A 24,719-nucleotide genomic window follows, 5' to 3' on the forward strand; every position below is an offset into this window, starting at 1 on the left:
GGGGTTAGGGAAGTAGCATGCCTACCGAGAGCTTCACACCTCGTTTGCCCGATGCTGACTTTTTAAATCAGAACCCGAACTTGATGGCAATTTTACAGTTCACTGAATTCAAGGGCAGTCTCCTACCTATACCTACTCTCAGACTGTTACTTTCGTCAGTTGTAAGCTCACTTACCTGCAACATCTTGGCCTATCTGGGTTGATGTCGGAAACTGTGCCACGGACTAGTTGGTTCTCGGAGTAGCCGATTACATTCCAAATTTTGCCCGATTTTCGTTGTCACCAAGTTAAACTCAGCCTCAAGCAACTTCCGAATTGCCACAAATACCAAGAATGCCTGAAAGCGAAGTTCCAAATGATGGCCAAAAGTTGTCCTTCAGAGAATGCACACTGACTGACCGATTACGTTCGAAACAACCTGCGAAGTGCGACGAAAGGCCTATACAACGGTGGTCCGTAGAGGCGCAACATGCAAGGCTGAATGGCATGCTTCATTCCTGCGTTTCCATTGGCTCGTCGCACCTGTGATATGAAAACAACGCCGCGTGCTGGAGTGAAGAATGCATTTTCCCGCCAATGTAACAACTTTCAGACTATCGTCTGCCCTGATTATAAAAGGGCTTTGTCTTAAAGCGGCCGTCACCGGATGTCACATTTGGCGAGTCAAGTGCAGGGAAATTCTGATGGTTGTTCTGCTTCTACTTGTTCTGCTTTTAAAGATGCAAATATTTTCTTTCAAACAGCTTCCAGGGAAACCTGGGAAACACGCAACAAAGTGTAAGGCAAGGACATGCAATACTCTTCATTCGCTTCCGACACACATTTTTATTCTTACCATGTCAAACATGGTGACAAATCATCTCCATCTGTACAGATCATGAATATCAGTTATTAAATCACAAAAAATTACCTCAAAATTGATAAAGTCTCTAAAAACAAAACTAAACGAAAGTATTCTATTTTCTGTAAAGATTTTCTCTGTACCTTCATAACCCCCTCCAATACACAATGGTCCTAATAATCAAATCAAGCGGCCCCGACTTTAAAAAAATATACTGATCCCATGGAAGTACCGATTGATACACTTTTGCAATCAAGCTTAGAACTCCAGAGTTTCAAAAGACACGGACGTGCTTGGAAGGATTCTAAAAATGCAGTCAACATCAGTTAATCTTTATTTTTCGAAATGGTCTGGACAGTGCGAGTCCACTACGCTCTAAAATCTCCCGGGTCGGATTAACCCAGAATCGGGTCCCATTCGGCATGACCCAGAAACGGTCAAATATGACCCCTAAAAGGTCAAATATGACCCGAAAGGGGGTCATATTCTGACCCAGAAAAGGGTCATGCCGATTGGAACCTAATTCTGGGTCAATTTGACCCGGGGGGGTTTTAGAGTGTACAACACTGACACCCCATGCAACAGTTTGTCAGCTTCGAAAAACAGCCAGTTTTGATATCTTTACCAATTTTTGTTTCATTTCATTTCAGTATGCCAAACCAGACCGAAGAAGTTGTGGCCACTATCTGAAAACTAATACCAACATACGTGTACACATGACTTCCCAAAATTCTTTGTCCGTGTTAAAACACAAACCTTCTGAAGACACTTTTTTTAAAACAATGGATCACTCTCGAAAAAAAAATCTTTTAAGATGAATATCAAGAAGTGGAGAGGACTTATTATCAAACATCAAAACGTTAGCCTGGTTTAGGAACGGCAGGTCAGGATAACCGTAAAATGTGATAACCAAATTACAAAATATCAAAAACAATACGTACACAACCACACTTCATGCTGACACAAAAATCACCGAAGTCTATACACAAATGAGTTACGCCTTGCATTGAAAATCAGTATGAAAGCACTTTTAAAGACAGTATACAGCGGAACCTATACTGCCCTCAACCTCTGCTAATATTAACTTGCTTACAATATTCTTCATAAAACATAATCAGTCTTTCGCTGGAAGTGGTCAAAGGTTGAATTCGTGAAGCGGGATGATTTTGCAATGAAATTAACTGTGATACCCTAACGGAAGAACTGTCTTGCAAGTAGTGTTATTCGGAAAGACTCGTGTATATGGCAGAGAATGGATTTTTTTTTTTAAATCGGTACAATATATGAGACCCTTCAGTTGCTACATAACACACTTGTAACAAAACCAAAATTAAGTAATGGTATGTGCCTGTACCCGCCATCTTTGTTCTTGGTGTTCTTCATCCACTTCCCAGAAAGTTGGGAGTGAGAATCTTGTTCGCGAACAATGTTCGCGTGTTGATTATCCCAGTTCGGAACCCTGTTCTCGTGTTCGTCTAACACGAGAACAGGGTCTCGAATACACGCTGAGAGGGAGCAGGGCGAGCTTTTTAAGGCAAATATTCATTTGCATCTACTGTTTACTTAAATGTACTGTGTTTTTACAAAGTTATGTGCAGGAATGATTAAACTTGATCATGAATTTATAACCGTGCCAGATTGGCAAATTGTACCCACAATCTGCTGATTTATCTAACCTATTCCTTACTTTTCTGGCTCTATATTGCTAGAATGGGCAAGAAAAATTTCTTCCATTACTTCAGAATCTTGTCTCAAAGGTTAAAATATCCCCTTTACGTGTACAACATAGTTTACCTATCTGCGTATGAATATCTTAGAAATCATAAATATCTTTGTATAACTTGGCATTCATGACATAGCCATAAATATTCATGAGGCTTAATTATTGGCATGCAGTTTACATACTGATGATTGAGTACCTTCATCACACATATAAATTTAATTTCAGGTAAAAATTATATCAGTTTGTGTTTCATATTTTCGAGAACATTGAAATGATTACACCTCTTTCTGGTCCAAAAACACATCACAATTAATGGCAGGACTTTCAAAATTTCAATTATGGAAATACTGTCAAAGTTACCCACCTGGGCAACAAACAACCCACCCCACGCCACTCCACTGACTGCTGCACTGGGCTTATCACTATTTAAAATGCATGGTTAGTCTCAAAACTGCTGACACAATTCCTCAATGATTACTGGGCACCGTCCCCACAGGACTAGGAACAGTAATGCAGGGTCAAATGCCAAAAACGGTTAAGTAGACAAATTTGCTTAGAAGAATGTCTGTGCTGAGCGAGAATCGGCCAAGGGGCCAGTCAGAAGGCATGCACATTGGACACAATGATTTCAGCTGGTGACAGCTATTGCTTAGCAAATTTTTTTGGCTTAGGAAATTCCTGCTGACCTGTTCCGGTGTGAAACTCAACTCGGTGCTAACATATATAATATCCAGGGGGCCACATTTCAAAGGTCTGCAAAGCTCAGAAAAATTTGTTACATGCAGAAAATCTTTGCTGAACTTGCAAAACATGGTGGTCTGCTTAACTGCCAAAATTTGGATCCAGGGCCTAAAATCCAAAACATGTGTATGTTCAACATTAGAGACGGTCCTATGAAATCAAGTAAAGAACTGACTGAAAAGACATTTGACCTCTGAGGCTAGGAATGACCCGGAATAACACCATTCATGTGAGGTAAAATAAAACCAACTACTTCCTGACTAAACAAGTAATAAAATTCTTAATAAAAAAAAATGCCGCTACATGTATGCCCTTTCATCTGCACAAGAAATCAAACCTTGTCAAATCTCCGACCAAGCCCTCGTGTCAAATTGTGAAGTTTTTTTCTTTCATGCCCTTCCTTTGCAGATAGGATTTGCCATTTGTTTGGGTTTTTATGTCCACTTGGGGACCAGGAATGGCAAAAACAATGGGGAAATGAAAAAAATGACTGACAGAACGTATAAGAAACTCGGATCCAAAATCCTATGAATCCAATAGGTTATCAAGCCCAGAAAACAACTGACCTCCTGACTTTTTTATCCTTTTTTAGCTATTGGACTGTAAAGGCATTGTTTGCATTTGTTCAATTTTGGTTCGTCCATTTGGAAAAGGGGGTGAGCCAAAACGGCTTAAGAAATTGAACTGAACTGGCTTCCTTTTCACTACACATGGTGGCTTTGGCATGAGGCGTTATGGTTAGTGTGATGGGAGATTAACAGCAGCTGCTCAGCGAAATTTTAGAATAAGAACCCTGCCTCGCCGATTGTTACATTACATTTCTCCAAGACCTCAAAGTTCTGTATATTTTGCCAATCTCAACTGCAAACCTCAGATGTCTTGCATAGTCAGACGTTTGAAGCAATCACTTGAAATGCCCTATCTTAACCTACCGGTAGGCCATAGGTATACACATCAGCAGCCCATAGGTCCTAGGCCAATAGCCCAACAGCCTGTAGGTCCTAAGCTAACAGGCCAACAGACCATAGGTCTTAAGCCAACAGGCTAACAGCCCATAGGTCCTAGGCCAATAGCCCAACAGCCTGTTGGTCCTAAGCTAACAGGCCAACAGACCATAGGTCTTAACCCAACAGGCTAACAGCCCATAGGTCCTGAGCCAATAGGTCAACAGCCTATAGGTCCTAGGCAATAGACAGGTGAATAAGTCCCTGGCCTACACACCTATTGGCATTAGGTTACATGCCCACGGGCCTTGCACGTACATGTACACAGCAATACACACTGGGCCAGTTCACACCTAGCATGAAACCAATCATGAATGAGAGCATAAACACAGATTTGTCATGCTACAACTAATAGCCACATCAGAAAGTCACAAAAAAAATCAAAACACACTTCAACCAGGGTCTCATCTAGCCACCTGTACACCTGCCTGGGGACAGGTGGTTTTTGCTTGTTCAAAATTTTCAAGCCCCATTTCTTTCTAATACACTTGGTGAGTAAGTCTTCAAATTTCCTTCAGAAATACTTGGCGTAGTGGAAACGGGGCCTCAGATTCCACCACGGGGTGTCAGTTTCGAACAGTTTTCCAGAGAGAGTACAGGCAGTTTTAAGCTTGGGCAGGAATGGACAGGCGGACGTTGCAATCCCAGATGAAACCCTAGTTTCAACCCTGGCAAATCTCCATGTATCATTGAAACCACAAATTCACAATGTATAAACTGACCCTTAAGTCTAATTTGCTGCTGCTCAGTTTTCACAAAAGTACAATCTTCACCATAAAATCTGAACAAGTCAGCAACACTCGTGAAAAGTTTTTCTCAAATTCAAATAAAGAACCCCCCCCCCAAAAATTCTATTCCCTTAAGTAGTTCTTGAATCTCGGGAGCCGTGCTGACATTTTTTTAACTCATGCTGCACAAAGGTACGCAAATCAGATCTGATTGTGGCAAGATCGTTCTTTACATTTCACCTCTTTTTATAAACGTGAACCCCTATTCCAAAACCATCCTGAAGAATTGCAAGCCGTTATCTGGAAAACGTTACTAACGTCACGCAAACAATGTAATTTCCACAACTTTCATTGCTACTTTCAAAACTATCTGCAGACAAAATTTTTATGATGGATCAATTTGAAAATAAACAGTGACAAAGAGAAACAGTCAAACATAGGAATTTACCTACTTCAGCCTGGTTTGGGAATAGGGAGTCATAAATGAAGATGGAACACATCCCACATAATTAACATTTTCATCACTTAAAATCTGAAGAACCCTCAGTGACTTGCTTTAAGAAAAACTGTGCATTTCTAGACCCAACTATACTCAGCTACATCCAAAACTATTTTTCTAAAGCAGGTGAAAATCTCTGTTTTCTTAAATAGACATTCTACAATTCTGAGCCAAATAGCATTCAGCTAAATAAAATCTGTTTTTGGACTTAAAACAAAATAAGTCTCTTTTGTTACTCAATTTTGAAACATGTTTGCCATTCTGGCAGAATCGCAGCCGAGAGCCCCAAGACCATCGCGGGACCGACACAAGACCTCCAAGTCTGAATTCAAGTCACAACCTATTCAAATAAACTGCAACAAAAGCATTCCTTTGTCGCTGTTCACCCTACAACTGTAAATCATCTTGGGTCTGGCCCTGTGACTGGTCTTTGAGTGGTCTCTACTACAACATTGCATTGCGGAAACAAATCTTACTCAGCTGTACATAAAAAAAATCCTTTCTTGAAAAGCCAGGTGAGATACCTGATGGGTCATATTTTGGAGTCGCTGGTGGATGCTGACACTCCGTGGGCTAATTGATAACCGGTCGTTCTGCCGTTACCTTCTTCCTGTTTCCTTATCTTTGGAGACCGTTTTTCTTTTCTGCGATTGGTTAGAGGGAAGGGAGTGTGAAAGAAGAGGTGGAAATTATCATGATGATGACAAAGAAAGAACAAAAAATTTGACACAAATTAGGCTGTTCCTGACTCAGTGCACAAGCGAACACCAACAGATATCTTGTGACGTCAGATCAAATGTACACACTGGCAGCTTGCACAAAGGAAGGTCATTTCAAATCTTGCAGATTTCGCTGCAAACATTTGCCGACACCAAACTTCAATTGACTTTCAAATTTGCCGGAAGCACGGACTGGTCTTAACACTGCGGGTTCTGCGGCCGTACATTCCATGCAAATCAAGACACAATCGCCCCTTGGATTTATGCAAATTTACATGCGGCTAATTCAGATATCTCATTTGAGCTGGGACGAGAGCCTTACCTTTCTTTTCGGCACACTATGAAGACAGAGATGGCGATAACTACGCAGATGATGAATCCGATCAAAGCCCCAATGATAAGTCCTAGGAAGACAAAAACCCCAAAAATATGAAAAAAGTGAGTAATATAGATTTCTGAGCAAATGACAGCAAAGCACTGTACCAGCCCTAGCCTGCAGATTTAAAAAAAATTTTTGAACAATTTTGCTTTTTGGCAAGATGGAAAAAGACTTTTTGGTCAAATGTTTTAATCAAGTGGAACACCAACAGCAAGTCTTTATAAAGTCCATCGCACAACATTTGTATCAGTATTTTCCCGGCACATACAGTATTCATCTTTTTAACACCACATGGCGTTGCCAACATTTTCTATGACAGGCAGTTTCTGGCTTGAGCAGAAGCACCCCCTCATTGGTTGAAAGGAGCCAACTTGGTGGGGAGTGTTCATTTTGCTGGTAGCGATGCAAATGCCACCGTGTGCATTTCATAGTCGTTAGTGAACCGGCGAAGAGCAGTTCCAACCAAAGGAGCCTCCAGTGTTAAGAAATAGCGCCCTCTCTTGGTCCAGCTCAGGGCTCACACAATGGCAGTGTTTTAGTACGGCACACGGTCTACCTCCAGAGACTTCTCAGATGTTGAGCGTTGTGCGTGCAAATCTAACCAGGAATCACAGACCCTGGACATCCTCAAATCAATGCACAATATTAACCACTCCATGTTGGGGACCTCGGATCCGGACACGTATGCTTTATATGCGTGGCCGGGGTTTCCGAACTCAGACAAAGGGAACAGGGCCTTGTAACAAAAGACCGTACTCTGAACAAAAGACCAGGCTGCTAGGAATTACTGACATTTTGTCACTGTCAATAGTGGAAAAAATCCAGCCTTCCTTTGAAACAGTATACCACGGTTTGGGGCATTTAGAGCGAACGGATGACCACCGGGGACAAATGCGTTCCTCACCTCAATGTAAAATATGAAAGAGTACCACTTGTCAAATCTTTATCTATTGGTTTTACTTAGTAGCACTCAAGTGCAATCACTAATGCATGGAATGAATAAAATACTTCGTGTCTGGTAAAAATCTTTTCTAATAACAACTCACTGATAGAATCACAAGCATTGACACCTTTAGAATCGACCTTCATAATAATTAACAGGCGAGTTGTTATTGCCTGCCAAAGCAGTCCAAAATCTTACTTCAGCTAACTTACTTGTTGATGACTTATCTTTCAATTTGACGACTGATCCCTTTGTTCCTTTCAGGAGCTTAGCCTGCATGAATATGCGGTTCCGTTCTTCCTCCTTGTTACGGCTTGTGGGTTCAGGTATTTCTGAAAAAACACCAAACTTCTAGTGTAATTCAACAACCAGAAGCAGAAGCTGTTGCTACGGTGGTGCAACGCTCGTGGACAGGCGGCACAATGCTCCTGAAGAGGCGGCACTCATGCCTCACATACCTCTTTGACCAATAGGGTGTCATGATTTGCCAAATGCACGAGTGCGTCAAGCTGAAGAATGTGCGTGTGAGTGCACCGCCACCGCAGTTATGGCGTCCAATCGGATTAGTCTATACCAAACTGTTGACACCATGGCTCCATCTCACAGAGCATATGAATTACCAGTATTTGTTTTGCCGAAGTCGATGCGGAGCATGTTGAGTACGCGTAACTAATTCATTCCGGTGTGCATGGTCTTTGCATACTCACAGAACGTGTGCAAAACCCTCTTGTAACTAACTGTCTTTCTTTCGCCGATTGGGGGTGCACTTCAGCTCCGGGTGGATAGTGTCTTTGGTTGGTATCTGGTTCATAAGTGTGACGTCACTTCAGTTTAAACCACGCCCACTGCGCATGCACTGCACACAGCATTACATGCACTGATCGCCGTTGACATGGAACCGAAGTTCACACGTAACTGCAAATCGTGGTGTGTCTGCCTTGGTGATGAAGTCACTTACGAACCGGATACATTTGTGTTTGCCTGAAGGCACGCCTTAAAATACCCATCTCTTTTGTAATTCTACATCAACCTTCACAAATGTAAAACCTCCTTAATGATAGTAAACTCTGGATTATCCAGATTTCAAGAAGGACTGTTTGAAAAATCCTGATGAAAGAATATTGAAATCCGGAGAAATCCTGACCAAATCTCACCTCTGGTGTTTTTCCGTTCCATCACCTCCTTTTGCGAATTTCGAAAAATTTTGTTGAAGGTGTGTTCACTCACCTGTACACGTCGTCGGCTCCCCGCGCCACACAAGTTCGTCAACCTCGTCCCCCAGGACGCAGCTGAGGGTGTGCGCCTCCTCCACCTCGAAGCCTGTGTAGCAGTCAAAGGTGGCCGTGCTGCCGTACCAGAAGGCACCCGTCTCCTTCACGAAGCCGAAGGAGGGCTCGTCGGGCTTGGGACAGCGGGCCAGGTCCACTGAGGGGAGGGTAAAACTCATCAGTTAGCTTCTTCAGTCTGCCCATTGTTTCTTCTTTTTGTTTATATTCTGTTCCATGCTAGGGCATGAATATACGGGGCACTGGGGGTACATACCCCACTCCCATCCCCCAAGGGTGGATTCATGACCAAATTGTTTTTCGGGGGGGGGGGGAAGAGGCCTTCATTTTTTCAGCAAGGGGGAAAAAAAATTGGAATTTCTTTTGCAAACAATTTACAGCTTTTCTAAGGGTTGAGACTGAATTTCAGGTGTTTTTATTGCTTTGAGAAGGAATTGAAAGGGATATAAATTAAATCATTTTCAAAAGCAAAAAATGTGACTCTTTATGGGGGGGGGTACCACGGCCTGTTGGTCCTGCTGGATCTACATGTATCAACGTCCCTCACCCATGAGGTTTTGAGTCAGCCAACAAACTCCTTCCAGCATCAGGTCTAAGCAATTTCATCATACCTACCGTCATATACTGAGGTGGTCCAGAACCACGTTGTCTGTCCGCCACAGGCTTCAGCATGGTTGCCAGCGCAGTGCAGCATACAGTTGGTGTTGCTGAGCGACCCCCAGGCGTCGTAGGCAGTTCCGTTGGTCCCGCAGTAGCACTCCGTGTTCTGCCGCAGGCCAGCGTATCTGTTCAAAAATGCAGGGACGAGATTGAGGGGTAAAGAAGACTTTTGGCAAAGGGTGTTACCACAGCAAATAAACCGTGCGACATTTCAGGGCTTTTAGAGCTTCAAGTCATTGTTTCTCTCCTGAAGGGCTATTACGATTAAGTATGGAAACACAAGCCCTGTTTTAGCACGATGCATTATTCCTAAGTTGGTCATATTGAATCAAAGGCGAGGTTAACGTATTTGTGATGTGATCTGCGAAAACCCTTCGCATGGTGAGCTTCGTCATTTTGGTGCATATCAACTTCACATTGATCTGGACACTGTCCTGTTTTCAAAACTGTTTCATTTGTGATTCCAGACAACCTAGATTCATGTTGTAGACAATCTAGAATCATAAATGGAATACCTCTGGAAACAACAGCGTGTCCATGTGAATTGAAATTTTATATGCACCCACATGACAAAGCTCACCACGTGAAGGGTTTTTGCAGATTGCATCACATTTATTTTGGGAACTTGAGAATAAAACTGAAAGTAGTAAAGTAAACTTCAAAACAAGTTGATGTCATCTGCACCAATGAATTGTCTAGAATATGGGATTTATTATATCTAAATGTTTTAAGCCACATTGAACAAAAACTCAAAGTGGGGCATGGAAACGGATTCTTTGAGCATGATAAAAAGTGATTTCCCTCTAGATAAGGTCTATTTTGTGTCTGTTTGCGGGGGGGAGGGGGTTAGGGTGGAGCACGCCTCCATGATTTTAGCACCTTAGCCATTTCCTGACACTCCCTTTGTTTCGACAACGTCACAACTGTGGGGTTAGTCTGGATAACACACCCGATGTTTCCGACTATTCTCCTTGAGTCGAGAGTCTGGTATCACCGTACACCCGTGTGACCACAAACGGAGGAAAACATTCCAGTTTCCGAAAATAGCCAAAATACCCCTAACTTGTCGGGTCCACATTAAGATAGCGCTGTTGATGTTCAGGTATTTCTGGTCATGTCTGTACACATATGAGATATATTTTTTAATGTTGTTCCCTTCCTAAATTTTTTTTTTTGCCTTTCTTACAAGTTTTCAAAGTGACCACCAACATTAACAACCTGCTTACATGTCCATCTAACAATAGGATCCACCCACGGCTTTCCTTGTGACAACTGACATGTTGCGTCATGATCTGTTTATATCCATGGGTGATACCTGATCTAAGATTTTATCAAGAGTCATCAGGCAATCTTTGGTCGGGGAACCAGACCAATGTGGGGTTTCGTTGGTCAAGTGCGGCGTAAGTACGACAGGCGAGCCCCTACCTCAACTTCTTGTTGTAGCAGAACTGCAGGCACTTGCGCACTGTCATGTCGTCGCTGGAGAAATAGTCACCATTCAGGACGCTGCCTACTGTCCGATCAAGAAAGCAACCGAGATAGCCTGGCACTGGGCGGGTGAAAAAACAAAAAGCCACAAAGCTGACCTTTAAGAGCCTGTCTCTTTCTGCATCATGTTCCATTACTCATAAATACCTGGGACAGTTTTTCTATTCCTATTGGTTGAAACACGTCACGTGACCGGGTATTAACATTTGATAATGCCTGCTCAGAAGTGATAATGCCCGTGCGTAAATCACATGCTGGCACATAGATACAGGACACTTTAGTCAGGTCTGATTGGCGAGGAGTCTGTATGCATGCGAAGTGCCATGCACGCCAAGTCCATTTAAAAAGATTCTATTGGGCAACTTTCAAAAGGAATATACCATAAAATGGACGGGGGTGGTCAGGAACATGAAAGTAAAGTTTTAGAACTTAATCGTTGGAAATCCATCACATGTTGACTTCTTTTGACTCTGAATAAAAAGGTATTTATGAATGGGAATAAATACGTGCTTGGCCAGTCTTAAACTATCGTTTACAACCTTGTGACCACCCACATTAACAACCTTCATACATGTCCATCTAACAATAGGATCCACCCACGGCTTTCCTTGTGACAATTGACATGTTGCATCATGATCTATTTATATCCATGGGTGATACCTGATCTAAGATCGTTTAAAACCTTGCTCTGGAGAAGGAACGAATGATAATGCCCTCACCTGCGGCTCGGGCATTTAGTCGCGTCCATTCTCCTGAGCTGGTCTTAAACGCAAGTTTAAGACCGGCCAAGCACATTTTACTCCCTTATTTAAACAGAGTCAAACTGATGATGAAGATACTTTTGGTAAATACAATGTATCTCTGCTTCCCTTTCCGCGAAATTATTTATTGTGGCCTCCTAGACTGTTCATTTGAGATGCAGTCTGCAAAAAGCCTTCACAAGGTGAGCTTTGTCATTTGGGTGCATATAAACGTCCAATTCACATGGACATGCTCTTGTTTTCAGATCTATTCCATTTAAGATTCTAGATTGTCTACATCATGATTCTAGGTTGTCTGGAATCACAAATGAAACAGTTTTGAAAACAGGACAGTGTCCAGATCAATGTGAAGTTGATATGCACCAAAATGACGAAGCTCACCAACTGAAGGGTTTTCGCAGATCACATCACATATGAGGGAATCACATCTGAGCAAGATTTACCCCACGTACAACATTGTCCAGGATTTGATGAGAGGGTTTAATATGTACAGCACTCTCCCACACTTGGGGGAGAACGTCTGCAGATTTTCGGACAAGCTTTACACTGTATGTGAAATGCGACTGAAGAGGGTGAAGCAATCTCCACCAGAAATGCCGACCTAAGATGAAACAGTTGTGACCCCCTCCCGCTGAGAAAATGAGTCACGAGTCACCAGAGCCACAGGTCTTTATGAGAATCGAGTTTACTTGCACAACGGTTCTCAAAGGCGACCCTCTACAGTCCCCACCCAAATAGTGTCCATTTTCAACCGGATGTCAGACTGAGTGATCAAAACAAGGAGCAAGGCTCGCTCTCTCTGATGGAAACCAAAAATCAAATTACGGAAGAAAAAATTGCCCTGTAACTCATTTTCACTGAGTGGGTGACACTTGCTCATTTGAGACGGCCAACTGAAAACTAGATCTTGTCCTTTGGCTGATTTCACTTACGGAAGCAGCTGACTCCAGCTGTCTCCCCGTCCCGGCAAGTCTTGCTGGCCGTCTTGAAGGAGCACTGCTCAAGGTACTGCTCGTCTGAGTAGGGAAGCGGGAAAGAGATACAGAGGAAGGGCCAATACACAAATTACGGGTAAGCCTATATTTATTGATGTTAGGGGCGTGGCTCCTAACATGGCGCAAATCCTTTTTTTGCTTCTTGTGTCTGTATGGAGCACTGTTTTTCGCTCAAATTTAATTATTACTGAATAGTCATTATGATCCTCAAATTTTGATTCATTAATCTCAATTTTACCTACCTGCCACAAAGTTTGGATGAAAATTTTCCGTGTTTTGTTCTGACATGTGAAACGAACTCTTATAAAATGTGCCCCAAAGGAAGAAAAGAATTTTCTGACAAACTTGTTGATGGGTATGTAAGTGGAAGTAATGAGGCTTTACAAGAATTCATCAACTTCAAATGATTTTGTAAATGTTTATGTGGGATTTTCTGAGATTTTATGGAAGTGCACCACATCAGGCAAACACTCAGCTAAATTCAAACCCAATTTCCGGACGCCGACAGTTTTGGATTTCAAACAAAATCTTATGCCACTGAAATCATTCACAGAGGTTCAGCACCATGTATCATGAAGGCAATAGTGCCATGGGCCAATTTCATAGAGCTTCTTAAGCACAAAATTTGCTTAAGCACAAAAAAATCTTGCTTAAAAAAAAGGTTACCTGCCTAAAATCTATGTGATTGTTAGGCTAACCAAAAGAAAGGTGAGTACCATTCCAAACCAACATACATCACATGGAGTTTTGGCTAGTAACCTGATTTGTCAAGCAAGGTTTTTTCATGCTTAAGCAAATTCTGTGCTTAAGCAGCTCTATGAAATTGGCCCCAGGCTGTTTATAACCAAATGAGTTTTAAGTTTTTCAAGGAAGAGGCTTGGCAACGCTGTGTGAGGAAAGTCAGGTGGGTGTTGAATTGCGCCATGTTTGGGGATTCTACTAAAGAGGAAAGAGCATTTGAGTACACTGCTGTAATACAAATGCTCACATGGTCAGATTTGCCCGCAGCAGTATGTGCCTTTGAATATCGACAAGGATCATGTTGCTTGTGTCCTTGGGCAGGACACTTTACCACAATTACCTCTTTCCACTAAAGATTACAACTGGGTGCCATCTTGCACTGGTCACAAGCTGCTGCAGAAAACCAAGCTAATTGCCTCAAGAACAGAAATAATAAAGTCCAAGGCGTGATTGATTTTCTTGTTTCTCAAGAAGTTTGAAACAATCGGGGGAAAGAGTCACTAGAAATTGGGCTTTGCAATATCCAGTAAAGGCAAGCCAGCACACATACTCCCACACCGTAGTTGTGGGGACATACACTCGACATTTCACCCATTTTGTGGGGACTGAAAACATTGTGGGGACTCAGAAATGTCCCCACAACTCGGTTCAAATTTCCCTAAGAAAGTAAGTTGTCCCCTTAACGCGGTGAATGCCTACCCACTCATACTGACTAGGCAGTGTGCATTTTCTGATGCGGGAGGGGCCTGTCCGCAAGCACGACCTTGCCAAAAAGGTTCCTGTGCGCTGCTCTCCACCTTTTTTGTTGTTATCCCACAACACTGGTAAGGCTTCCGCACTCTCGACGATCCACTTACCTCCTTCGCAGTCAAAATTCTGCACTGATCCATTGTTCCGACCACTCCCATAGTACGACTCCACCATCGCAAAGGTGGCACTGGAGAAGCCTGAAGGACGGAAGGAAACAAAAAGGGAGCAAAGAAAAGCAAATCATAAACGAGCCTGACACGAGTTTCACTGGCAGAACTTCCTTTATCTATTTCTCTGTACCAGCAACCACACCCACCCAACTACATGTTTGGCTGCGCACTTACACGTACGTGCTTGACAAGAATTTCGGTCAAGATTTGGAGCACTCACCTATCTGTCTGCAGACCACTTCTGCATCTTGGTGGTCCCATTTTCGGTGGCATACATCCTTCCACTCTCCCTCATGAAAAATCTCAACGCGCCCCTCGTTCACGCCCGTCACATTGACTGGACTACCTGCGAGACGTACTACAAATTGAAGGGGGAAAAAAAACAAAATGATTTGTCAATGTTAGACAATATTGGATTATCAACAGTGGATGGCTGACTGAATATCCGGGTATTCAAATAACCAGCACAGCCCTACTCAAGAGTTCGCATGAAAAATACATCAATTTGCCAACCTGAAGTCAGACAACCTAAACAAACTGTGACAGAGACATTCTTCCTGGCAATCTTTATAAACCTGTACCAACATAAATAGTGTGATGCCTTACAAGAGATGAGGTCATGGAGGTCAAAGACATACCCTCACTTGCTCAGGCACGACGCCCTCGGGCCATGGCATTTTCCTTTCATAATGCACGCATGTTTATTCAGCTCTATTAGAAACTACTCAGTGATACCAGACAGATCTATAAATGCGCACGGAAGTAGTCAAATGCAACATTTATCGTGCTTTAACCCTAACCCTCCTCAATCCTCCAACAGGTGAAGGATTGAGGAGGGTTAGGGTTATTGGGCTCTTCCAGCTAGGTTTCTGAACATGAATACATTGGCCTTTGCTCAAAGGACAAAAGTAATTGTACATGGATCTCTGGCAATTCGTGGTTTTGTGATGCTCACACTTTGACGAATAATGCTGAAAATGGCAAACTGACAGAAGCCCCCTGAGTGCACAAGATTTTATTCAAATTTAACTCGCAATTGGCTTATTTCATTCAATGACAGACTGAGTGTTCTACTTCCTACACGTACAGTAAACACTACACTCAATCTGGCTGCTACATGTACCTCATGAAATCTTTCTTATCGTTGCACCTATAAAAGTAAACATTCATAATCTGTGGAATAGCCATTGAGGTCATATCAAGGATGCACTCTTCTCAGAAGTCAATCTTTGGTTCCCTATCCTCTGTGTATAACACCGAACATGGCACCTCTGAGCACTGGGCTGTTTTCCTATACTCAACCTCGGCTCCGTCTCAGGCTTCAACTGGTTTTTTACTAGCTGACGTTGAAGCTGTGAACGCAGTAATCAGTCTAATAGTGCCACAAAACATCAAATAAGATGCAAGAGAGCAAAAACTTACAGTAATCCAATTTGGTTTAAACGCTTCAGGCCCACAATCGGGGATTGGTTTCGGGGACGAAGCCTGAGACGGAGACGAAGTTGAGTACTGGAAAACGGCCCTGGTTCCCATAAATTGTCTGAGAGTACATACTGATACTTAGCGGTCATTACGTGTGACCCTGAGTGTATCTCTTACATGTACATGTACTGTCGAACCTCGTTAATAAGGGGTCCTTCGATTTGGCAAATTACCTTGATATATAACAGGATTGTATTATCAGGAATGAAAACAATGAAAAACGGAAGAATTGATATCTAAAATTTTCCTTGTTATAAGCAGAATCTTGTGTTAACAGTGCTGTTATTAGGGTCATTCCATGAGGCTGGGGCACAAGTTGTGACGGTGTCCTTTAACTTTGACCACCTGTCATGACCTATAGAGTAGGTCATTTACTCTGTAAAAATAACACACACCTCTGTATTCAGCCTTGCAAGATGTTAAACAATGTCAGTTTTTGGAATCCACATGCAGGGAAATAGCTGTTCATTTTTACGTAACGAGGTTCAACTGTACATGTGTGCATGGCGGAACACTGCATACAAGAAGTGTACTGTGCTAAAAGGAAAAGCCTTGAACTTGTAAACTGCGTAGCCAGTGGAACTTGAACAGCAGGCACATAGATTGTTACAGTATGTATGTGGTGTGTTGTACACCAACCCCGCCCTTTTCTGCATGCAACAATACGTGTGGGCATTCATCTATTACGTGAGCAGTGCAATGCACACTACCCGGTACACTGTACACTTTGTACATGTATCACACAGGCCTATAAACTAACTCATGTGCGCGCTTTGTTTCAGGAAGACCTTGGCTCTTTGAAAAAAGGAACCAGCTCATTGCACAACCATAGAGCTACAAGCCCATGGTACGACAAACCAGATAACGGGACAGTTATATGGCAAAGCGCTGTAGTGATCTTGAATTCTCCACAAACAGGCTTATCACTGTTGTTTCAGTGGTTATCAGTTCTGAATGGTGGACTTATCAAGGCATGGTGTCATAAATGGTCTTGAAAAGGAGAAGACAATGGAAGGCATGATGCATGAGCATACATGTATATACATGTACACTGTATAAAAAATTCAGTGAACAGGTGAGCAGGCTGGATGCCCAGATTTAGGATTCGCAAACAATGAGCACATCTCTGTGGACTTACATGTACGAAGAATCTGGAATATGAGGCTAGCATTGTTTTATTAATTGGATTACGAACACTGCATGAAGGTTTCGTTGAAAGTTTCATTGCATGACAGTGTTTGATCGTTTAATTTTTATTGAGTTCCCCTGTTCACTCTCATGAGACACATAGTTCATTGAAAAATGATCTATTTGTGGGACACGACAGAACGTCTCGTTTCAGAAACTGTCCATTTCAAATACTGGAATAAGCTTGATGGTAAATTTAACAGAAATGGAAAACTGTGGTTTCTTTTGACAAAGAATTGAAGAAAACAGTTATTACTTCTAACGCAAGGATTGAAATTTAATTAATTTATTTTTACTTGGATCTAACTTGACACTATCATCTTGTCTTTGTACGTACGTGTTACTTGTTTTGAATCTTGCGTTCGTCCTGTCCCAGGGAAGGGTACAAAAGCATATTGCTTCACCACTTTCATTCAACTATTATGTGCAAAATTTTCAAAACCCAGTTCCATTTCTCTGGGCCGGACTACCGTAAAAAAATATTGCAGGGTTTAAAATGTATGGGAACTTTAATAGTGGAGGGCAGAATTGCTGAAAAAGCAACCGTCACAACTACAGTTCAGAGATCAACAGAGCTATTTTCGTTACAAATTAAAGGTGAACACTTTATTTAATCAAAATGTGGGGGAAATTCCCCTCTACCATTTAGAACAATGTACTGCTTCCTACCAGCATGTTTGAAAATAAAAAGAGCCGTTTCCGGCACATGGTCCACTAGGATTGGGTGTTTATTTTATATTTTAAGGGTACGAGTGCTCGGTATTGACATAATAATACTTATTACCTGGTTCTGAAAATACTCGTAAGCGCACATCCCTATGATTAATTTAGCTTGGGTCGGAGGAAAAACAAAACAATTGAATTTAGTCCGTTGTCATGTAAATTATGTCATTTTTTCTCCCATAAAATTTAACTGTTCTGGGTGAGCGGGTTCGCAATCCAACTACACGTAATAAAAAATATTGGCATGATATCTTCCCAGCTGTTTGTTATTCAGTTATTTACCATTCTCCATAAGCTTGGCTAAAATGGTAAAACGTACATGTACAGCCATACCAAAAAAAAAAAAAAAAAAGTCACATGCTAACAGGACCACATGAAACCTCAAATGTGATTTATTTACTCAGTTTATTTCATTTGTAGAATTTTTCAGAATTCCCTGTGAGCTAGGCTGAGCAGAAATGAACTGAAACTGCAATATGAACAAACCAGTCACCGAAAGTTATGTCTCAATTTACACTTTAGAACGTCAAGGAAAAATTACACCATAAATACTTGCAGGAAATGTAATTTAACCAGAAAAAAATTGATATACCAGATGTCAAGTCTACCAAGGGTGTTTGCGTTTACAGGAAACAAAGTAACGTTCTGGGAAATGCAAGAACTCATAAAGCAGATCACTAGCGCCAGACAGAATTATAAACACAATTTATATTCCCTGGGGTACTGTAGTCGAGAGTAAAGTGATGCTTTTGTGAGGGTGGGGAATTCTCTTATGTTGCAAAATTGTCTCGTTGCTGACGCTGTGTAAGTAATAATAAAGACTACTACTGTAGTAAGGGGCCCTCTGAAATCGCATGCACACATGTACATCTTGCATAAGCCCAGGCAAGATGTATGGTGTCCCTGATGTGACATCAAACCTGTGATTTTTAGTCATGGTACAGCAAAAATGGGGGGCTTTTGAGGTGTTGGTGGCAGCAGAACAAACAGTCCCTCTTCATTGTTTTCACATGCTCAAAACTACGCAGGCATGCTCAGAATCAACAACCAGGACCGGTTTGTCAGCTGCCAAGAGCATCTAAAAGTCTCCGTCGGAATTGCGGTGTCCAAATCTGAAACGACACGTACATGTAGGTGTCCATCACATTTTCTCCCTTAACCCTAACACTCCTCAATCCTTCACCTGTTGGAGGACTGAGGACTGTTAAAACCACTTGCTGCCGGTTGGTCTGAAAAATGCAGTGCACATAATTGGGACTTTTCCAAGATTTTCAGTTTTCAAAATTCATCATTTTACTTAATGGACGTTTACACCCCCACACGAATTACTGTCTGGTGGCCACTCTAGTCTAACAGGCAAAATCTGTTGATGCCTGAGTATTTCAGTCAGGCATGCAGCCTTGGAAAAAGAGCTCAGATTGTGCGGTATTATATAACTTTCTTTTGTTCATGAACCTGGCACAGTGCGCTGCTGACCTCTTTTCAATAGGGGCCAGATTAGCATGCAGCGGTGTTGTGTGGCTCATCGCTGTGGTGTTGGAGCACTTTTGTCCCCAGTGGTAATCCGCTTGCTCTAAATGTCCTAAACCATGGTATATCGTTTCAAAACAAGGCTGGATTATCTCCACTGTTGAGAGTGAAAAAATGTCGGTAATGCCCAGCAGCCTGGTCTTTTGTTCCGAGTACGGTATTTTGTTACAAGGCCCAGTTCCCTTTGTCCCATTTCAGGTTCCCCGGCTCTGTGCATAAAGCCTATGTGCTCGAAAAGAGGTAACAAATGGTTAACATTTACAATTTTGACAACATTTTCAAAACTTCTTTTGCAAACATCATTTCAAAACCATACATGCTCTGCCCATTTGCCACAATTTTTGAAGGAGCCTATAACATCAACAATTTGAGTTATTTTAAAACTACCGTTGACCACTTGTGTTGTCCACATCAAAAACAGCAAAATTCTGAATTTCACAACTGTGATGTCCTCTCATGGCTGCAGTACATTGGTCTTGAAACTGCACTCACCTGATTGGAAACTGGTTGATGGGACGGCTAGCAGTAGCAGGTACGTTGGCCAGACTAGGGCAAGGGTGATTGCACTGTTAACGTTACTCAGCCTCATGGTGTCCGTCTAGCCTCAGCTCATTCTGAAACAAGACATACACAACGTTTCTCAACCATGTGCCGACGCTGCTATTTTTGACTTAAAATCTGACTTTTGGAACTGGGAACGCGTACGTGTGCTGGCCGATGTTTCAAATACAGCAGAATGCCACAAATGCCAACTCTTGGGAGTCATTTTTGTGCTGTTTGTTCAACATTCCTCACCGCAACCTACATTTGTACATGTACAAGTTTGCAACAACCTCTGAGAGACATTGTTTCTGGAAGTTTACAGCAGGCGAGTTTGAATTCAACAAAAACACCAACCACCAGATTAATTTCATGTCTGAACACCTACCAGGTAATACCTGCATCAGCAGCGGTCAAAGGAACAAGACAGCTCAAACCAGGAATTGGTTGGACATTTTCTACTGGCAAACTCAAGGACTCATTACAGATTGTTTCCAAGAAAAATGGTCACACTGGTGTTAAAAGCGAGATCCAAAAACCTCTTTTGAAAAGTGACGGCAACAACAACCAAGAAAACCCACTGTGAATTAAAAAATGCTCATAAAAGTGCCTTCCCATTATGTACATTTTTTGGGCTACATGTACGTTGCGTACATGATGCGTTAATATACATGTACTTGTATTCCACTTTCAAGGACACAAAAATTGGCTCCTTTAACATAACACGGGCGTTTTTCAAGATGTATTTTTTGTGTTGGGGAGATGTTAATATGTATAACGGTTTTGCCCTTACCCAACGTATATTAATAAGCACTGTATGCTCAGTGCTTGTCCGAGAGCTTGCGAAAAAATCTCACAAGCTTACTCGGGTGGGACTCGAACCCATGACCACCTGCTTACTAGTGCAGATGTCTTAACCACTCGACCACCGAGCTTGCCAGGGTCGGCTGGCCGGTCCGAGTCAAATGAAGCAGCGGGTACCGCGAACTATTTTAAAGATGTTCAGCCGGCAAAATAGTTGATATGGAAAGGCACCTTAATTCTGTAATAATTTCTACTTTGGCAACATTTTGGAGAAATGTATCGACTGGGTCACTGAGGCATGAATACAAAGTTGACTTGATGGGTTCATTTCCTCTTTTTTTATGAAGTAAAGAATGGCAAAGCAACAAAAGGAGAATCAACATGGATACAGGAAGGAAATGTGACTGAACGGGATCAGCAGATACGGAAATGGTGCAATACAGTATGCCACAATCATAGGAATTGCCAACGTGCGATTACTAAGCTTTGGCTGGCAATCGTATCAAAAACAAAACCCAGTGATGGAGTACCGAAGCCTGACGTCATTTTGAACCAGAAAGTGCAGTGCAAACGAATGGAGTACGCGCGCGTGTTGGTTCACACGCTAATGCCTTTTACACACTAATTGTGTGCGTGACGTATTCACTTCGGTACTCTATTTGCGTGATAAAATTAAAAACCTCTTGGAGTCGTTAACAGACTAAAAGCCATCGTTTACTATCGGTACTAAATAAGGAAAGAATTCCATGTACATGCAGCTGCCGCTAATTTTTCCCGACAGTGACCTGAAGTATTAGCCATCTGAAAGCAATAACGTGTCCTAAACCGTCAAATAAATATTGAAGTATTCACTTAGAAAACGCTCAGAATTTTTCAGACCAGTCTCAAAGGTTTCATGCACAATATGTCGAGTAGCATCCAGATGTGGAATTCTTTCCCGTAAGTACTCAATGAACAAAGAACACCCAGGGGGAACCTTTGGCAAACTTTGACCTCCCAGTAGGCTACGTTTGTTAACCAACTGGGTTTTTTCCCTCATTGGTCAGTTATTTGACATTAGATGGTGTAAACCGTTTTAGGAAGATGAACGGATGGACAGAGGAGAACTATTTAGGACTTGACCGCTGCCACCATGTAAAGTGTACGGGATCGTTTTAGGATGATGAACGGATGGACAGAGGAGAACTATTTAGGACTCGACTCTGGCGTGGTTTATTCATGGATAAGACGCCTAGTCTTGTTTCCAGAAGCGTGACATACATTGTGTGGAAAAGAATGCCATCTGTTGTTGGGGTTCTGACAATCAACAAGCGGATATGTTACAGATGGGATTCCATTGGCCAGGCCTTGACAAAAACCTTTTTTAACCAGCCTGCCGAGAAAGTTAACTTATTGTTTTACTTGGCCGCAACAGAGCAGGAACTTTACGGAGGCACAGGAGGCAACATAGGCAATTCACAATAGTGCGCCTCTGAGAGTTTGCAAAGCGTTGGCCAATCACAATGTGCAAAATCTGTCCACCCAATGTGCGTTTGGAAAGGGTCGACAGATTTCACTCGCTGTGATTGGCCAACGCGTTGTACACTCTTGGAAGAGCACCACTGTGAATCACCCGTATTGCCTTGATGCCCCTGGTCTTTGCCTCAATGCCTACAGAAATGTCCCCATAGACAAGTTGATTTTCTAATACAAGTGCCCTTTGCAAATGAGACATTGCCTTGCCTTTTCAAGAATGGAGTTTCTGCCCTGCGCAGGAATTTTTATTTGCCAATTGGACTTTGTTTTTTCACCTTCATTATTTCGACTCTTTCTGTAGAGTCTGCTTAAGTTTAGAACTCATTTTTACAAATATGACAAATGATAGTGTCAAACAGGTAGGTCTTTACTTTACTTTAGCACTTCTTATGAGAATGTGTACTGGTCTAGTGCTATTGGTCATGAAGGTCGAGGCCGAACTCTATAGAAAGTGGCACCAGGCACGACAAAAAACTTGTGCATAAGTTCAAACCCCAGTGAAGTAATTCCCACAAGGCCAAAGCAGCCCCAAATAATCTCAAATAAGGCTCATGAAATTTTCACCTATTTTGAGTAAAGTGGCCCTTTGGAAATTTCTAAGTCTCCAAACACACAGGGTGCACATATTCAATGTCACTAGTGGTAGTCATGACAGTTGAAAATTGCAACTTACAATTTAACACCATTATGGCCGGAGGCTAGCTTCATGAGGAACGCGTCTACCCTGTTTACACCATGATTTTTTATACCACCAAGACTTTGGACAACTAGCTCGGCCTGCGCTAGGGGACCTAGCTAGGCTGTATCTGGTTTAACTAGACAATGAATTAGGCGACATGGCGGATCAGGATTAGCTTCAGACATTTGAGACAAATACTAAGACAGTCAGAGCAACCAGGACTGACATGACGTTTTTACTGAATGTCTGTTTTGTTGTTAAATCAAATGAGCTAGGCCTATGTCCATGAATTATTATGTTCATACAGACGCATAGAGCTAGAGTCTGCATGTCTGCTTGCGATAAATGACGCACGTTCACTGTTCATCATGTCCATGCACGATTTCTGGCAAGTGGCATGTCTGTGAATTTCACATGTCCAAAAAATAAAAAAAAACCTTACGCCACATCACACAAAATCAACATGATATCCTACCTTCAGAAGCTCATACTTCAGCACATCAAAAGAGTTCACAGCCGGTAAAAATTTCAGTCTTGGTCCGATGTATTCGTGGAAATGTTTAATGGTGGAACGAAAAAAGACAACTACCGGCGCGCACGAGTAACGCATTGAATCGGTTTTCTTTTCAATTCATAGCCTAGCCTAGCAGCAAGGAACATCCGTGTCTGCGTGAAAGGTTATAGGAGTTCGGTGACCAGACTAGACCGATGCCTTCAACACTGTCGTCCGTTTGCCTGCTGACTCCTTCCAAATGGTTTTTATGGCGCGGCGGACTCAAGATCAACGAACTTTCAAAGGATGTTGTGTCAACAAACTTTCGGAAGAAGTTTGTTCACCTCACTCATGAAGGTCGGCTCCGACGGTGCCGGGGGCGCCCTGCTTTGCAATTAAATGGTAAAGTATTTTTATGTCTGTGCCCCAAGCACGGTCTGATGGTAATAAAAGTGGGCCGTTTTTGCCTTTTTAACATTTTTTTCTCGTCAGAAGCAACAAAATAGCAAAAATCTTGAAGACGCCAGAGTACTTACCAACATGCTGAAAGTTGACAATTTTGAAAAAAATTCAAGATATTTTGAGCCACGTGATATCAAAGTACGCCCTCTTGTGTGTGACCCAATAGGCATAAATCCAGGGTTTGGTAGGGGAGGGGAGTCGGGTTCGCGTAGTAGTAGTTCTGTCCTCGCCTGCCACCTCTACAAATTCCAGCTCGGTCCACATGTGGATTGGGTTTTGAGTCCCCACTTGATTCCGTGGGTTTTACCCAGAATATTCCTCTGGGGTTTTCCTCCCACATCCAAAACTGTAACTGCCTCTGTGTGATATATGTTTCCCCGGGATGCTTTGCCAACTGTACGATACCGATAGGATGCAGATATTTTACGTTACAGATAGGACAGGACAGGACACCGCGCTCAGTGCAGTTTCTGAATTTCGGATTTTATTATTAACTTTTCTGTATCCAGAATTGACAAAATATAGCAATGAAAACGCCAAATAAACGAGTTACTTGATTGCTTTCATGTAATAAAAAAGTATGGAAGTACAGTGTATTAATCAAGAACTTGAAGAAGTACCTGTAGCCGGTTCAGAGGATGATGATGTGGGCACGTAAACAGTGCCCTCAAGCGGCACGCGGTGTTCTCTTCAACTGTGGAGGTGAAAAAGTGTCAACGACAGAAAAAAATCTTGCAAAGTCCGAGTGTATAGTCTCTTACCCCCTTTGCAATCCTGCAACAAATCAAAAGAACAGTGGATTTATCTCCCTTTGTTTGCTACAAACCCGAAGTTTTTACAAAAGTAAAGAAACTTTCATGCTAATGAGGTATTGG

The 24,719-nt window shown here is 42.2% G+C and overlaps 2 protein-coding genes across 2 annotated transcripts in view; both read right to left on the reverse strand.

The window, feature by feature from the left end:
* The window catches only part of supt5h (SPT5 homolog, DSIF elongation factor subunit), a 55,739-nt gene extending 55,352 nt beyond the window's left edge, over nucleotides 1-387 (reverse strand). The window contains exon 1 of the mRNA XM_087131232.1: nucleotides 176-387. The gene's annotated coding sequence lies outside the window, so the exon portion shown is untranslated. The remainder of the gene's footprint in view (nucleotides 1-175) is intronic.
* A 409-nt stretch (nucleotides 388-796) lies between these two features.
* Nucleotides 797-23,536, reverse strand: LOC110983996 (uncharacterized). The gene is made up of 11 exons (XM_022243757.2): nucleotides 23,365-23,536; nucleotides 19,844-19,965; nucleotides 14,649-14,786; nucleotides 14,366-14,455; nucleotides 12,705-12,788; nucleotides 10,949-11,072; nucleotides 9,479-9,648; nucleotides 8,805-9,002; nucleotides 7,790-7,909; nucleotides 6,578-6,659; nucleotides 797-6,180 (listed from the first exon to the last, which is right to left on the reverse strand). The coding sequence occupies exons 2-11, from the start codon at nucleotides 19,938-19,940 to the stop codon at nucleotides 6,069-6,071; spliced, it is 1,215 nt and encodes a 404-aa protein (XP_022099449.2). The 5' UTR covers nucleotides 19,941-19,965; nucleotides 23,365-23,536; the 3' UTR covers nucleotides 797-6,068.
* Between the last annotated feature and the right edge of the window lie 1,183 nt (nucleotides 23,537-24,719).

This window comes from Acanthaster planci, linkage group LG21, assembly GCF_054643075.1.
Source record: "Acanthaster planci isolate LZ-2023a linkage group LG21, COTS_SCS, whole genome shotgun sequence".
Taxonomy (NCBI): domain Eukaryota; kingdom Metazoa; phylum Echinodermata; class Asteroidea; order Valvatida; family Acanthasteridae; genus Acanthaster; species Acanthaster planci.